General features: G+C 33.5%; 1 protein-coding gene across 6 annotated transcripts; it reads right to left on the reverse strand.

Moving 5' to 3' along the window:
- Positions 1-3794: 3794 nt before the first annotated feature.
- LOC131030334 (3-hydroxyisobutyryl-CoA hydrolase-like protein 5) lies at positions 3795-14482 on the reverse strand. 6 transcript variants are annotated; one of them, XM_057961086.2, is made up of 16 exons: positions 14272-14482; positions 13700-13788; positions 10605-10688; positions 10364-10432; positions 10182-10242; positions 9329-9402; positions 8862-8945; positions 8411-8495; positions 7998-8083; positions 7631-7752; positions 7398-7458; positions 4894-4992; positions 4526-4627; positions 4322-4363; positions 4113-4222; positions 3795-4010 (listed from the first exon to the last, which is right to left on the reverse strand). In XM_057961086.2, the coding sequence occupies exons 2-16, from the start codon at positions 13751-13753 to the stop codon at positions 3968-3970; spliced, it is 1176 nt and encodes a 391-aa protein (XP_057817069.2). In that variant the 5' UTR covers positions 13754-13788; positions 14272-14482; the 3' UTR covers positions 3795-3967. The 6 variants fall into 6 exon arrangements, with proteins under 6 accessions (XP_057817069.2, XP_057817071.2, XP_057817068.2 ...); XM_057961088.2 differs by having other exon boundaries at positions 14415-14438; XM_057961085.2 differs by having other exon boundaries at positions 10605-10691; positions 14415-14436.
- Between the last annotated feature and the right edge of the window lie 203 nt (positions 14483-14685).

Genomic DNA, 14685 nt, shown 5'->3' on the forward strand with positions numbered 1-14685 from the left:
GAATTAAGGGGAAAAGGTGCTATATGAATTAAGTTCATGAAATCCTAATATATTAAAGCAAATATGGGATAAGGACATATTTTATGGGATAAGGACATATTTTTTAGTATAGGCAAACTATTCAATATCAATTTATAATTAAAATATAAATTAGATGTTATTTTTAATCCATCTAATTCTAATCTATCTTATAATGAATATTCACCAAGTTTTATTTTATTTGGAGAGGGGTTGATAATTGAACAAAGGTCTTATTATTGATATAGTTCTTTTAATTATGAAATTTAATTTTCAAATATAATTATATTATGTATATTTAATAATTATTCATATGTAAATCAATGAATGATCAAATATTCAATATCAATTTATAAATAATATAAAAATCAAATGTTATTTTTAATACATCCAATTCTAATCTATCTTATAATGAATATTCACTTGAGTCTTATTTTATTTGGAGAGGGGCTAATAATTGAACAAAGGTATTATTATTGGTATAGTTCTTTTAATTATGAAATTTAATTTCGCAATATAATTATACTGTGTATATTTAATAATTAGTTCATATGTAAATTAGTGAACGATCAAATGTTTATCAAGATAGACCCTTATATGAACATGTGAAATTTGAAATTTAATGAATGTTTTTAAAAAAACATAAATTCATTCATTAATAAGATAATTTTTTACTTTTTTTTTTGTTTCATATTTACGCCGAAGGCACTCCCTTATTTGAGGTGAAGGACCTCCGGTTGAGAATTCCTTAGAGGTGCTACAAGACGATTGCATCAATCGTCGCCACTCATTACTCATAATTTAAATTTATCCAGATATTTTTGGTGGATTACATTTATTGAATGCGCTAGTCATCTCAGGCAAGTGGCTCATATGTGTTGCTAGCCCATCTCTCAAATCAATTCACATTCATTGCAAATCTCTGTTGTGATCAACTACCCACATAACTCTCAAAGATAATTGCTTCCCCAACTGATATGATTCCTCTTGAGCAAGATCTCTTGGCACTAGCAGTAGGATGGTCCCTACTCACTCCCTTAAGTGAAAATACTCGCCAAAACCAATAAAGATACTCCAGTATAATTACCGCATTCTTTAGATTTTTTTCCAAGGGCATTCTTTCTTTGCCACAAAAAAAAGGGGCTAAATTAGTTGTCAACAATTCTCATGGGGCACAAACCGTCCATGCTATCCCATTTGGCCAACCACTGTCATTAGAAAGTGATCAAATTTTCTAAATACTTTAAAACTCCTTAATTATCGTACCCTCAAAGTCAGTAGAGGAATTTCACTTGAAGCTTCAAACCTAGATTAGTCTATAAAAATGTACATACCAGATAATCTTGAAGGAGATTCTAATTGAATAACAATGGCAGAAGATCTGTACAGTCTAATCTTTTCCATGTTCTCTATTCCTAAACATGATCTGGATCAACACTATGGATCTGCCTAGTCCTGTTAGGCTTGATCACAAAAATCTGGATGAAAAAGATACACAACAGATCTCACATTCAGAAGAAGAAATGAGAGAATAGCATTACCTGAAAACATCAAAAGGAAAAGAAAAGACATTTGTTTTGCAATCTTTGCTGCCTATTTCCACCACTTTGAAATGTAATTCATTAATGATAGCTTCCCATTGATTTAAATTGATTCTCATTCAACTGGTGTTAATTTCACGAGTTTGTGTTACATTTTAGTTCGCAAGGCATTGCATGATAGAAGAAATAGGTAAATATATTCAAAATCTTCGAAGCAAATCCAACAAGCTTCAAAAGAAGAGCGAATTAGTGCCACGATACCCCTTGTAGAGGTAGTACTTGGGCACGTGGAATGTGTAAGGCAAATACGTGCTTTGTTTATGTTTTCCAAACTAACGTATCATTTTTATTATTTTTATATAAAGTAATTATCAATATATTTGTTATTTAATTATATTTTATTGTAAATTATCAAATGTAATTTAAAAATTAACTCAATCATATATTTAGTTTATATAAAATTTATATTAGAAATATATAATATTTAGTATATATTTTATATAAGATCATAAAATTATATATTTAAAATATTTTGTTGTTTAATTTTATTTATGTATAATTATAACATATATAAAAATAACAAATATAATTTATAAATAGTTAATTATATATTTAAATTTATTTTTTAAAAATTTTTAAAATAATTATATTATAATATATAAATATATTATTAAAAAATTTATTTTTATTTTCATAATTATATTAGAGTATATAATATTAAATATAATTATATTATATATGTTTTGCAACTATGTATTATTGTTAATCTTGATTACAAATAATTGTTGTAGGCAAAGAACCACCTAGTTGTTTATGGACAAACATATAAGTATAATCAATAGGAAGTATTTGAATTGTGGATATATCTAACCTTATCTATAGACTACCTTAATGTACAATGAGTATGCCAAAGTGGTGTGGAACCTCAACTAGGAAAAGACTCTCTCTCTCTCTCTCTCTCTCTCTCTCTCTCTCTCTCTCTCTCTCTCTCTCTCTCTCTCTTTGCATCGCTATCTCTATATATCCATATTCCCTCTTCCACATCTCTCCATATATATCTCTACATCTCTACATCTCTCTCCACCTCTATCTCTCTCTCTCTCTCTCTCTCTCTCTCTCTCTCTCTCTCTCTCTCTCTCGGTCTCTCTCTATCTCTATCTATATCTCTATCTCCTTACCCCTATCTCTCATTCTCCCTTCCTTTAACTCTTTCATTGTTCCTCTTTCCCTATTTCAAACATAATATGAGTGTAACTGTAGACATTTGTTGCAAAAACAACATCATTTGACAAATGTCCTACCAATTGATATCATGTACTACACAAATGTATACAAAATATAGACTAAAAAAAAATTCAATTAAACTTCCACACTTATTCGACGTACCCATTGCACACCAAGGTGCAATTGCTAGTAAATATCATACTCATTCAATGTAAGTGTGTCATTTATAACATAATCTGCTTATCTAAACAAACATTGTTGTTATATGGGAAAATATTGTTTCTTATATGCATAACTGTTGAGGTGTTTATAATGTACATGCATTGAAGTGCATTGGAGTACCTTCATATTATATGTTTTTACTTATCATAAATATAAAAAGTGAACATAGTAAATACTTTTTATTTTATCATGAAATATGAAAGATTGTCAAAAAGTTATAATCATTTGAAGTTGAATATAAGTTGTATTTTGAATAGTAAAGTGTTATTTTTATAACAATAGTAGTTTCTATTCAACTATTATGTCATTTGTGTTAAAAAAGTTAAGAGATAACATGATTCATGGTTACCAAAAGGTATTGAGATTATTTAGGTTGCATATAAGTTATATTTTAAAAAAGAATATGATATTGTCCTAACAACAAATGATATTCTTTAGGTTCAACTATTAAGAATTCCATGATTAAGTTTTGGTTGAATATTTAGAAATTTATTCAAAGGACAATTCTCACTAGATGTGTTAATATGATGAATTGCATTATGAATCACACCTTTAAACCTTAATTGTACCTTAATTATAGATAGATAAGAGATCATTTCACATTTCTAAAAAGAATGGTGGTCCTACAAAATTACATACTGCTACATGTTAAGCTCATATGAGTATGGACCCCTCTCCCCTACTGTTTTGCGCTATAGCTTTTGAAGTTGAGTAAATACAAATATTGCTTTATGTTTGAGATAAATAATAAAAATTAAAAAGGGGAGAACGAACAGAGGAAAAAGAATATAAATAGTGAAACATGGAACTCTATTAATATAGTTGATATACTTTCACAGTCACAAGGAAGTGTTCAATTTCAAATAAAACAAGGATCGCCACTCTCCAATTGGCATCAACATATTTTATGCCTTCACTTATTTAGCTCCATATTTTGAAAGGAAACCGTAGAGGTATCGATCCTACTTCTTTTGGTAGCTTGAATTTTCATATTTCCCTTCCCACCTGCAAGAGCATTTTGGTGAGATTTCCCTTGATTTAATAAAACAGAATCACTGCAACACATAAAAGTTACATCTGGTTGAAAGTCTTAGTGAAACACTAAACCTGGCTATTTTCCCTTCTTCCGGTAGCTGTAGTTCAAATTCATCCTTGAATGGATTAAAGACTAACTCAAGCTTCTCTTCAGTGATTTCACTCAAAGAGAGAGGATTCCACTGCCAGTAGTTGAAAAGGGTGTAAATAAGTTACTCATAAGTGTAGTAAGAGTACAAGATCATGCAATTGGCAGTCAATAATGGCATTTGAGTACCAACCTTAGGAGAGTTGTCTTTTTCAATCATTATTGCTCGGATACCCTTCACAAACATCATTCAACAATATACACAGGAAAATATCAGAGCTTGAATGCATAAGCTATAACCTTCCACTGAACTATATACAGTCAAGTGAGCTTAGTTTGAAACAAGAAGACTTAGATTTCACAATACAATAAATGAGGACAAATTTTCAATGATCACCTCATACATATCATTGGATATCAGTCCTCTCAAAGTGTTTATTGTGAGCCTGAACTCCTTCTTTAGGCATTCAAATAGTATTTGTTTACGACCTCGTCGAATCTGGATAACAAATTTTACCCAAAATGAACACAAAATGCCAAACCATGCTTAGGCAGTTTCCAAAATGTAAGAACTTTGTGAAATCAACTGGGAATGAAATTATTTTATGCGCTTTTTATACACATAAAAACCGTGTGAAATCAATTGGGAATGGGATTATATATATATAATGCTACGGTAGTTATAATGGTACAAGAGATCTAAAACAATAAACGAGTAGATATTCATGCTAAAAATACAGGCATACAGGGGGAAAGGGGCATTACCGATTGCAAAGTTATCTTTAATCCTGATGGAGAAGATCTTTTCAGAGTCTTGATGGTTTCTTTGACCCATTCGTTTCCTTCTGTGTTGCTTTCAGCGACCTGCATGATTAATTGGCATTAGACATGTTTATATGCAAATCATGTTAAATTGTGAGGTGGGTAAACATCCATAAAATTCATTACCTACAGAAATCTTTAGTTTCAATTTTCAAAAAGAAGATTAAGGCTAAACAAACGAAGCTAGTGGACAAGCACTATTGGAAGTTGCAGTGAATATACTAATACATCTATAAAATAAACATATCATCCAATTTTGTGCTACTTTTATTTTTGTTTTGGGTGGGGAAACAAGAAGCGACCCTACTACATATCCATGAAATTGAACTTAGACCAGAACCAAGAGAAAGGACCCACTTTACCAGTAGACTGAAAATGAGCCTAGAGACCTTAAACGCAAAGCCTCACTTCCTAGTAGTAGAAAGAGGAAAGGGAAAAAACCTGCCCCCTCTGCTAAAAAGGCCAAATTGACCATCCAAGAGGTGGTTAGAAGATAATAGTAAAAATTGAAATACCCCTAGGAGGTCACATAGACTGGCTACCCGCTCTGCTGAAAAAGGAGAATTTAAGAACCTGGTGGACTATGATACAAAGGAAGAGGAGCACGGTAATGAGGATGAGAAGGAAAGAAAAAGTGAGGAAGCCGACGAAGTGGGGAAGAAGGAAGTGGAGAGGGAAGGGGAGAGGGAAAGCTCTATGACTGAAGACAGCTCCACCCATATTTCGGAGAGTACAAAAATGGAGCCAATTAATCTCGCAGATAATATGATACCAGAAGAAGAGGAGATTAACAAACCTAGGACAGAAGGCAACTATAAAGCCCAACAAGATGGGACCTGTTCTGAGCTGGAAAAGGTCAAAGTCAGGGTCACTGAACTTTAAGGAAAACTTGGGAGTGTCTCTCAGTTCAGTTCAGCTTGGGGGCAATGCACAGTTCTGCCACCTCCCTGTGCTTGTTGCAAAAAAAGATCCTGGGAACTGATAAGAAAGATGAAGGAAATTACAAGGAATTGTTTAAGTTCCTCACTAAAGATTGGTCTAATGTCCTACACCAAGCTGGCTGCAAATTCAAGGATGTTCGCTAGGGATGAATTCCCTTTAGTTTTTTTGTTAATGCTATTTATGGCCCCCAGTGGCCCTATGTTGAAACTTTTATTAGATTAGATATTGTTTATGGTTTAGATACTCTTAATAGTTTAGATACTGTTAATGTTGTTTATGGCCCTAGGTGGCCTTTTGCTAAGACTTGTAGTCTTGCTAGACAAGGGTTCCAGAGGTAAAACTTTGTTTTTGGTGATGCTTCTGATGGTTACTTTTTTATGTTAATTGTCTGTTAAAGTGTTGTTAATGTGCTGCTACTGTTATTGCTGTTAACTTTACGCCCTTAGATACTCTTAATAGTTTAGACACTATTAATGCTGTTTGTGGCCTTAGGTGGCCTTTTGCTAATACTTGTAGTCTTGCTAGACAAGGGTTCCAGAGGTAAAACTTTGTTTTTGGTGATGCTTCTGATGGTTAGTTTTTTATGTTAATTGTCTGTTAAAGTGTTGTTAATGTGCTGCTACTGTTATTGCTGTTAACTTTACACCTTTAGATACTCTTAATAGTTTAGACACTATTAATGCTGTTTGTGGCCCTAGGTGGCCTTTTGCTAAGACTTTAAGTAGTATAGATAGCTTGCTGGACAAGGTTTCCAGAGAAAAAACTTTTCTTTTGCTGATGCTACTGTTGATTAGTTTTTGATGTTAGTTGACTATTAAAGTGCTGTTAATGTGTTGCTACTGTTATTGTTGTTAACTTAACGCCCTTTGGGCTGTTGTTTATAAGGACAGCACCCTTGTTCTGCTGCTTATTAATATCAAAACAAATAAAAGCAAAGGCAAGCCCAAAAAAAAATAGATGTATGGATCAAAAATAACACTCAAAAAGCACTTTAACTTCAAACCAACTTGAGCTGGCTGGTCTTTGGTCATTATTGGTGGACGGATTGCCCTGTGTCCGTTGGTTTAGATACACCTCGTGAGATGCTGTTAGCTTTCTTTTAGACTACAGCCTTGCTACATTTTGTCTCTTCTTGTAGTTTGGTTTGTTCTTGCTGGGTTTCATAGTCAGGTTTGTCCTGATCTGAGTAAAACGGTTGAGGCCCTTTCAAAATCCCCCTATTTACTCTTAATAAAAAAACACTGGACCTGATGAAGACAAGAGTAAAGCATTCTTTACATATTGCTTTGATGCTATTCTCACCAATTTTCTAATGGTTGCCTTCCAAAAAATAAAAAGGTTATTTGAGAATCACAAGATAACTGAGTAGTATAACTAGATGCTTCAACCTGAAAAGCAATCATATGAAGGAAGGTTATTGAAATAGATTCAATTGTGAACAACTTCACACATCATGTAAATTGTAAACTATGAAATTAACTCAGGGTTGGGGATAGGTGACTCACTAAAGATTCTATGATCTCCTCTACCGTATCCTTGGAGAAGCACTTATCAATCAATGGAATACTGCATGGAGACAAATCTGTCAGTTACAAGCACTATGTTGAAATCAATTAGTTTTTAAACTACAAAAAGATGCCCAGAAAACAAAGTACCCTGATATGACCTACATCCAAACAAGCATAGATGGATCTTAATTTCCTAATAAACTCATGTAAAAATATTGATGAATTGTTACTTATTCAGAATGCTTTTCTCCCCAGGCTTGACTTGAATAGAAAATTCTTCGATACTGGCCTTCACAGCTTCACGTTCTCCAGAACTCAAGCTGACTAGACGCTTCTCAAGTTCTGGCAATTTCTGGTGTGGAGGAAGAAAAATATAATTAAATGTGAAATGACCACTTTATAGTATTAAAGATTTGCATTGAAATCGTAATCCTAACATGTATAAAATTCAATAAATTATATGAAAGTTGTATGTGACGTGTAAATTCAACAAATACCAGCTAGGCTCAAGGCTGCAGACAAGGAAGAAAATTTACTGTGCTAGATACCTAAAGCTCTTTTTCAACTGGGTAAGAAACAGAGACGGCAAAACAATACCTTACTCGGAACATAATGAGTGGCAAGACCAGTTGCAACCATCTCTGCGCCATCAAACCGTGCTCCTGTTAATGCTAAATATTCCCCTGCATTATTACCGGTCAAACAAGAGAAACATTCAGATTATTCTGAAACCAAATTTTGTATTTAAATAGCAGATATTTCATTCCTTCACCAGCCATCAATGAATTTGGTTGCAAGTGATTGAAATGCTTGTAAAGTACACATTCTTATATATTAGTTCTCAAATTCAATTTCCTTTTGGACTGAAGCATGCAGTTTCCAACTGACGTTTCAGATGCTGCTTGCATTACCTCTTTCAAAAATATATAAATCTTAAACTCCACACAACATTGGATCATATTACTTGAAAATTCAACAGTGACTATGCAGACATGATAATATGTTTGTACCAAGATGTCCTGGAAGATGTGACAGAACGTATGAGAAGCTGCAGTCAGTGTGAAATCCAAATCCAGCCTCAGGAGTTGCAAATACCTGTTGCAATCATTGCAAAGACAGGATATTTTGAGACAAGATTACATTCTCATTAAATTATATGGGAAGTTATGGACTAAGAAATTTTTTTGGATGATCACATTACATTGTTCAGGAATCGTCAGATGAACTCAATGATTATTAACTGGACTAAAGATAAACAGAGATTGCCAAGATTGGACTGGTTTATATTGTTGACTAAGTATTTCCACCTACTGTGTAAGGATCCTTTACAGACAGGACCCACAAGAACAGAATTCGTTGCTTCATACATGCAGCTAATTGCATTTACAAATGCGTACAGGACTTACCCTGTCATTGTTTACAATGATAATGAAATTCATATCTGGGTTGAAAACAACTTACAGTGTTCTCTGTAACAACTGAGAACGTGGATGGAACTGCAAAACTTGCACCTCCTCCCATGGCAAGCCCATGAACAATTGCAACCTGATATAAACCAAAATGGAATATTTTGTATAAGATAAATATAGAGAAACACAGAATGAGGTATCAAAACCTTTTGTATCATAAGTGAGAAGTTTTAATGTACAAATGTTGAGATCTCATGTGAGCAGTTTGGATAAATGCAAACACTTCTCATACATTTTCATAAAAACTAAGCATTTCAATAGTTTGTTTTAAATAACCGTGCAATATTCTGCTTCCAATAGTTTAATTACAAAACATGATCACTAAGTTTTTCTAAGGGGATTGATTCAAAGCAAGATTTGCATTTACAGTGCTTATTATCCAAGCTCTCACAAGCATCAGAATATTAAATTTCTGTACTATAAAAAAAAAAGATTTCTCAAAAGAAAGAAAAATCTTACCAGAGTTTTCTTGTATGTATGAAGATGGTATAGAAGCCAATACATTCTATAAACAACCTCAATCCAAGATTCATCTGCATAAGATTATTTTTTTGTTATAACTTCTCCCTCTTTCAGATTCATTGCAGAAAATAACTGACTAATGCAGCATCTTCCTCTTTCAGGTCCATTTGAAATGATAACTAATTACTCTCTTCCTCTCCCTCTGACACACTTACATCCCACATATAAAAAGTAACAATATGAGAGATTAGAAAGACATAAATACACACAAGTTCAAATTTATATACAAGTTCACACCCAGTACACAAAATTGAGAGACTAGAAAGACATTATCACTAGCCCAAAAAAGTTTAGTAAACAGATTCTGAACAAAAGTTCTCGCAGTATGGGATTAATATTTGGTGAAAGAAAGATTCCCTCAAGAGGAAGTTTCTCTCTGCCATCAAACTCCCCAAGGAGAGAAAAAATGCAGAGTCTTAAAATTTTGAATATGCAGTATGTTTTGGAAGAATTTCCTCATTTTCCCTCATACAGAAAAGTTGTTCATCTAATACAGTTTCATTTGTTTACAAGCACTTATAACTCCTATGGGTTCTTTGGCCTTCTAAGACTGCAAAACACTCTCTCTGACAAACACATATATCCTAATACTAAAATGCACTTTTCCAGAGCTTAGTTTAGTCACATGCAATCAGGGGCTGCAAGTGTGAGGACGACCACGAGAAAAACATAACATTCAGAATGAACAGATTTGAAGACTGATTTCTGAGCAGGAACACTTAAGCTCAATATTAAATGGTTTGGATGCTTGAGAGAAGAGATCTACGTTTAAAAAAAAAAAATTGCCCACCTGCCTTTCCCTCATAAAACATTTTCAAGTCTCCCCCAGCAGAAAATGCTCGCCCGGTTCCCTGAAGGAAGACTGATGTAAGCATGTGTTCAACATGATTTTATTTGGTAACAATATCCATTGCAAGTTTTAAATTTTACAATGAAATGTGAATAATTACATCATTTTTTGTATAATTCTACCTTGATTATTATAATCTCAGCCTCTTTCTCATCCTCCCATTTTTCAAAGAGCTCTGCTAATCGGGAGACCTACCATCATGTAGAAGTAAGACACTACTATGAACCAAGCATGGATGAAAAGAATTTCCCCTTTGATAAAATAAAACATAATGTGGAAGATAAAGAGTGTCTATCTTAGGAAATGACTTTCCCCTTTAATGAAATAAAACCAAATGTGGAAGATAAAGAATGTAAATCTTACCACTTTTGATGAAATAATATTCAATTTACGAGGACTGTTGAGTGTAACCACCCGAATGTGGCCTATTTGTTCATCAAGGACAACCTGCTACAACATCCAATTTTCTTTCAGTACAAACTATCAACCAAAAATCAATTCAGGTAGAGCTCTTGTCAAAAAAGCACAAGAACCTCGAACAGTGAAAAGTTTGAAAAACTTAATGCATGTTAAATGAAAATACAAACCCACTTTTGGCTATCAAATGCATCTCTACTGATCTGCTTGCAAATCAAATCAGTTCTTAAGGAAAAAATTCTTGCTTTGTATAAGACAATTACTTAGACATGCACAATTAACTAAATGCTATAGGTAATTAACAGTGAACACTAATTATTGTAGAGATGTTTTTGCAATGCTGACTAATCATAGCAATTGCCAAAATAGACCCAACAGGAGAAGAGCATCCTTTGTCTTCCCCACTTCCACCGGCTATAACTTACAGGAACATTAAGGCTTCCATTCATTGATATCAAATCTAGGGAAGAAATGAAAAAAACTGCTAGCAAATCAGCCTACTTCAATTATACAAAATCCTCCCAAATTGGCTGGGTAATGGATGCCATGTAAGAACTCTATCTATGCTATTAATGGTAAGAAGTTATTTAAAATTTGATGGAGCATCTTCTCAGGTGATGGATGCCATGTAAGAGCTCTATCTATGTTATTAAAGGGAATAACTTATTTAAAATTTGATAGAGCATCTTCTCAGGTGATGGATGCCATGTAAGAACTATATCTATGCCCAAAGAGGTTGTAGGCCTGCTATTTATGGGAATAATTTATTTAAAATTTGATGGAGCATCTTCTCAGGTAATGGATGCCATGTAAGAAATATATTTATGCCCAAAGAGGTTGTAGACCTGCTATTCATGGGAAGAATTTATTTAAAAATTGATGTAGCATCTTCTCAGGTAATGGATGCCATGCAAAAACTATATCTATGCCCAATGTGGTTGTAGACCTGCTATTCATGGGAAGAGTTTGTTTAAAAATTGATATAGCATCTTCTCAGGTAATGGATGCCACGTAAGAACTATATCTCTGCCCATAGAGTTTGTAGACCTGCTATTCATAGGAAGAATTTATTTCAAAATTGATGGAGCATCTCTCGTTCTTCAATTCACAGCTTTATGGGAATTAGTTAAAACCTAGGATTGATATTAAAGTATTCGGTTCTCTTGATGTCGTCCTTGATGCTTGGATTTTTTAACAGTTCACTTTGCAAAAAAAAAGTAACAAAAATAAGTATTTCAAAGGAATGTGTGTGTTTTGGACAAGTGGACTTCTACATGAATTATTAAGCTCTAGGATTTGATGCCACCAAATGACCAAAAAACACAGCATTGTGAGTTTTTCTTATTTTCTACCCCTGGAATTTTGGTAAGAACCCACTTCCAAAGTGATTTACATAACTAATTTAGGTATATTAAAGCTTATAACCATAGTTTTAGTGAACAGCGAATTAATTTTACATGCATTTGTGTAATTTTAATATTAAGAAATCACTGTGGAAGAATATCAGGCTTTAGCTTATGGATTAGATTTGGGAAAAGCTAGTAGAATATGAAAAAAATTCTTATGTGTCAAAACTACCATGACTATTTTCTCAGAACATGCATACTCCTCTTTATAATGTTGTGAGAAAATGTCCCTAATATTCAATAATTCCTACCCTATTGTACGTAACAATGTAAGGACTATATCTATATCCAAAGTGGTCGTGGACCTGGTTACTCATGGGAAGAATTTATTTAGCAATCGATGAAGCATCCTCTCATCCTTCAATTCACACGTTTATGGGAATTTGTTAAAACCTAGGATTTCTATAAAAGTACTCGGTTCTCTTGTTGTGATACTTGAGGCTTAGAATTTTTTGATAGTTCACTTTCCAGAAAAAAATAGGTGACAAAAATAAGTATTTCAAGGGAATCCATGTTTTTGGACAAGTGAAATTTTTTATGAATTATTGAACTCTAGTATTTGATGCCACATAACGACAAAAAATTGATCCTTCAATTCACAGGTTTATGGGAATTGGTTAAAACCTAGGATTGCTATAAAAGTACTCGGTTCTCTTGTTGTGATACTTGAGGCTTAGAATTTTTTGATAGTTCACTTTGCAGAAAAAAATAGGTGACAAAAATAAGTATTTCAAGGGAATCCATGTTTTTGGACAAGTGATTTTTTTTATGAATTAGTGAACTCTAGTATTTGATGCCACATAACGACAAAAAATTGCAGCACTTTGAGGTTTTCTTCTGTCCTACCCCTAGAATTTTGGAAAGAACCCACATCCAGAGCCATTTGACATGAAGTAATTTCTAGCCGTAATTTCAGTGAATAGTACATTAATTTTACATGATTTTGTGTAATTTTAATATTAGGAAACCACTGTGGAAGAATCTTAGGCTTGAGCTTATGGAATAGATTTGGGAAGCGCTATTGGAATATGAGAATATTGCTTAAATGTGTCAATACTACCATGACTGTAACCTCCTCAGAACATGTATACTCCTCTTTGAAATGGTGTGAGAAAATGTCCTTAATACAACAATTCCTACACTATTCTTCAAAAATTCTCCAATGTACATAATCATTCTCTATGTAGAATATTCCCAGAAGCAGTTATCAGTTGAATCGAGATTCGCTTGAAGACCCAAAGAAGAACGTAACCACCAAACAAAATCCCCAGTTTACATGTGAATTAATCTCGGATGTTGAAAAATTCTTTCAAAAAAGACTCCCCAACCAAGGAATCTAAGTTAGCGGTTAATTGGGCAAGGCTGCTTCCCAATTAGAAAAGATACAATCATACAAGGAATTAATTTTCCAGTCCATAGAATTAGAATGCGAGCTATTGGGATTACACTGTGTTTGTATTTTTTGATCGAATCAAAGGAAAAAGGTAAAGTCAATTTATGCTAGAAATTTTGATAACATTCAAGACCTAACTAAGTACAGTTTTTTGCCACTCCATTTTCATAACTGCGTTACGGGAGATCAAGCAAATTATTAGAGACACCCGATCAATGCTTTTTGTGTACAGTTGAAATTACCTGTTCTTCAGAAGGTTGAACTGCAGATTTACTGTCCCCAATGAGAGTTGCCATTTAAGCCTCCAAATGAATACAAATTCGCAAACAGCCTGCAAATTGCAGTACATTGTCTACAAGAATTAGATCCCATACAACTATCCATTCACACAAAGGCATAAAACATACATGAACTAAATAGTGGAAATACTTGCAATCCAACTAAAAAATATTAAGCAGAACTATGCACAGCCAAATGAGTATTTCGCAAAACCTGTCTACTACAAAAATTTTACACCCACACAACTAATCTGTTAAAAAAAACCACAATAACAGAACTAGAAAGTGAGACATTGTGAAATCCAACAAAACGATTATAAAAAGGGACTCTCAAAGGCATAAGTCATAACTACCAAATGAGTATTTTGCAGAATCCATGAATTAAAAGCATTATATTACCATACAACTAATTATTCACACAAGCTACAACAACAGAACTAAAGACTGAAATGTCATAAAATCCAACAAACAACCGTTAGAAAGGACTCAGACAAACATAATTCCAAATGGGTGTTTCACAGAAACCATATACTTACCAAATATACAAAGAAATTTGGTTTCAAGAAGAGGTGTACATTTTACAGTGTACAATTGATATAAGATTAGCAATGGTATTTCGTTCAAAAGGGCAGGTGGGTTGTTTGATGAGAGATGTCTAAATGACTGCCCGCTCACCTACCTCCATGACTGACCAATCTCTTGCACTGGTCTCAGTCGATTCGGCAGCATTCTTTTTTTTTTCTCGCATCGACGGTTGGCTCAGCATTTCCACTTTACGAGGATCAAAATATCCGAATAGTTTAATTGGGGGCCCAATTTATATTATTTTTGTGCGTTCACCTACCTCCATGACTGACCAAGCCTCTTCCACGAGGGACGTGTCTATTCTGGTTTCAAAATGGTAGTATGGATTGACTAATACACGCGTTAGTAACGCGTTTTACACTGTT

The sequence above is a fragment of the Cryptomeria japonica genome, chromosome 1 (assembly GCF_030272615.1).
Source record: "Cryptomeria japonica chromosome 1, Sugi_1.0, whole genome shotgun sequence".
NCBI classification, from domain to species: Eukaryota; Viridiplantae; Streptophyta; class Pinopsida; order Cupressales; family Cupressaceae; genus Cryptomeria; species Cryptomeria japonica.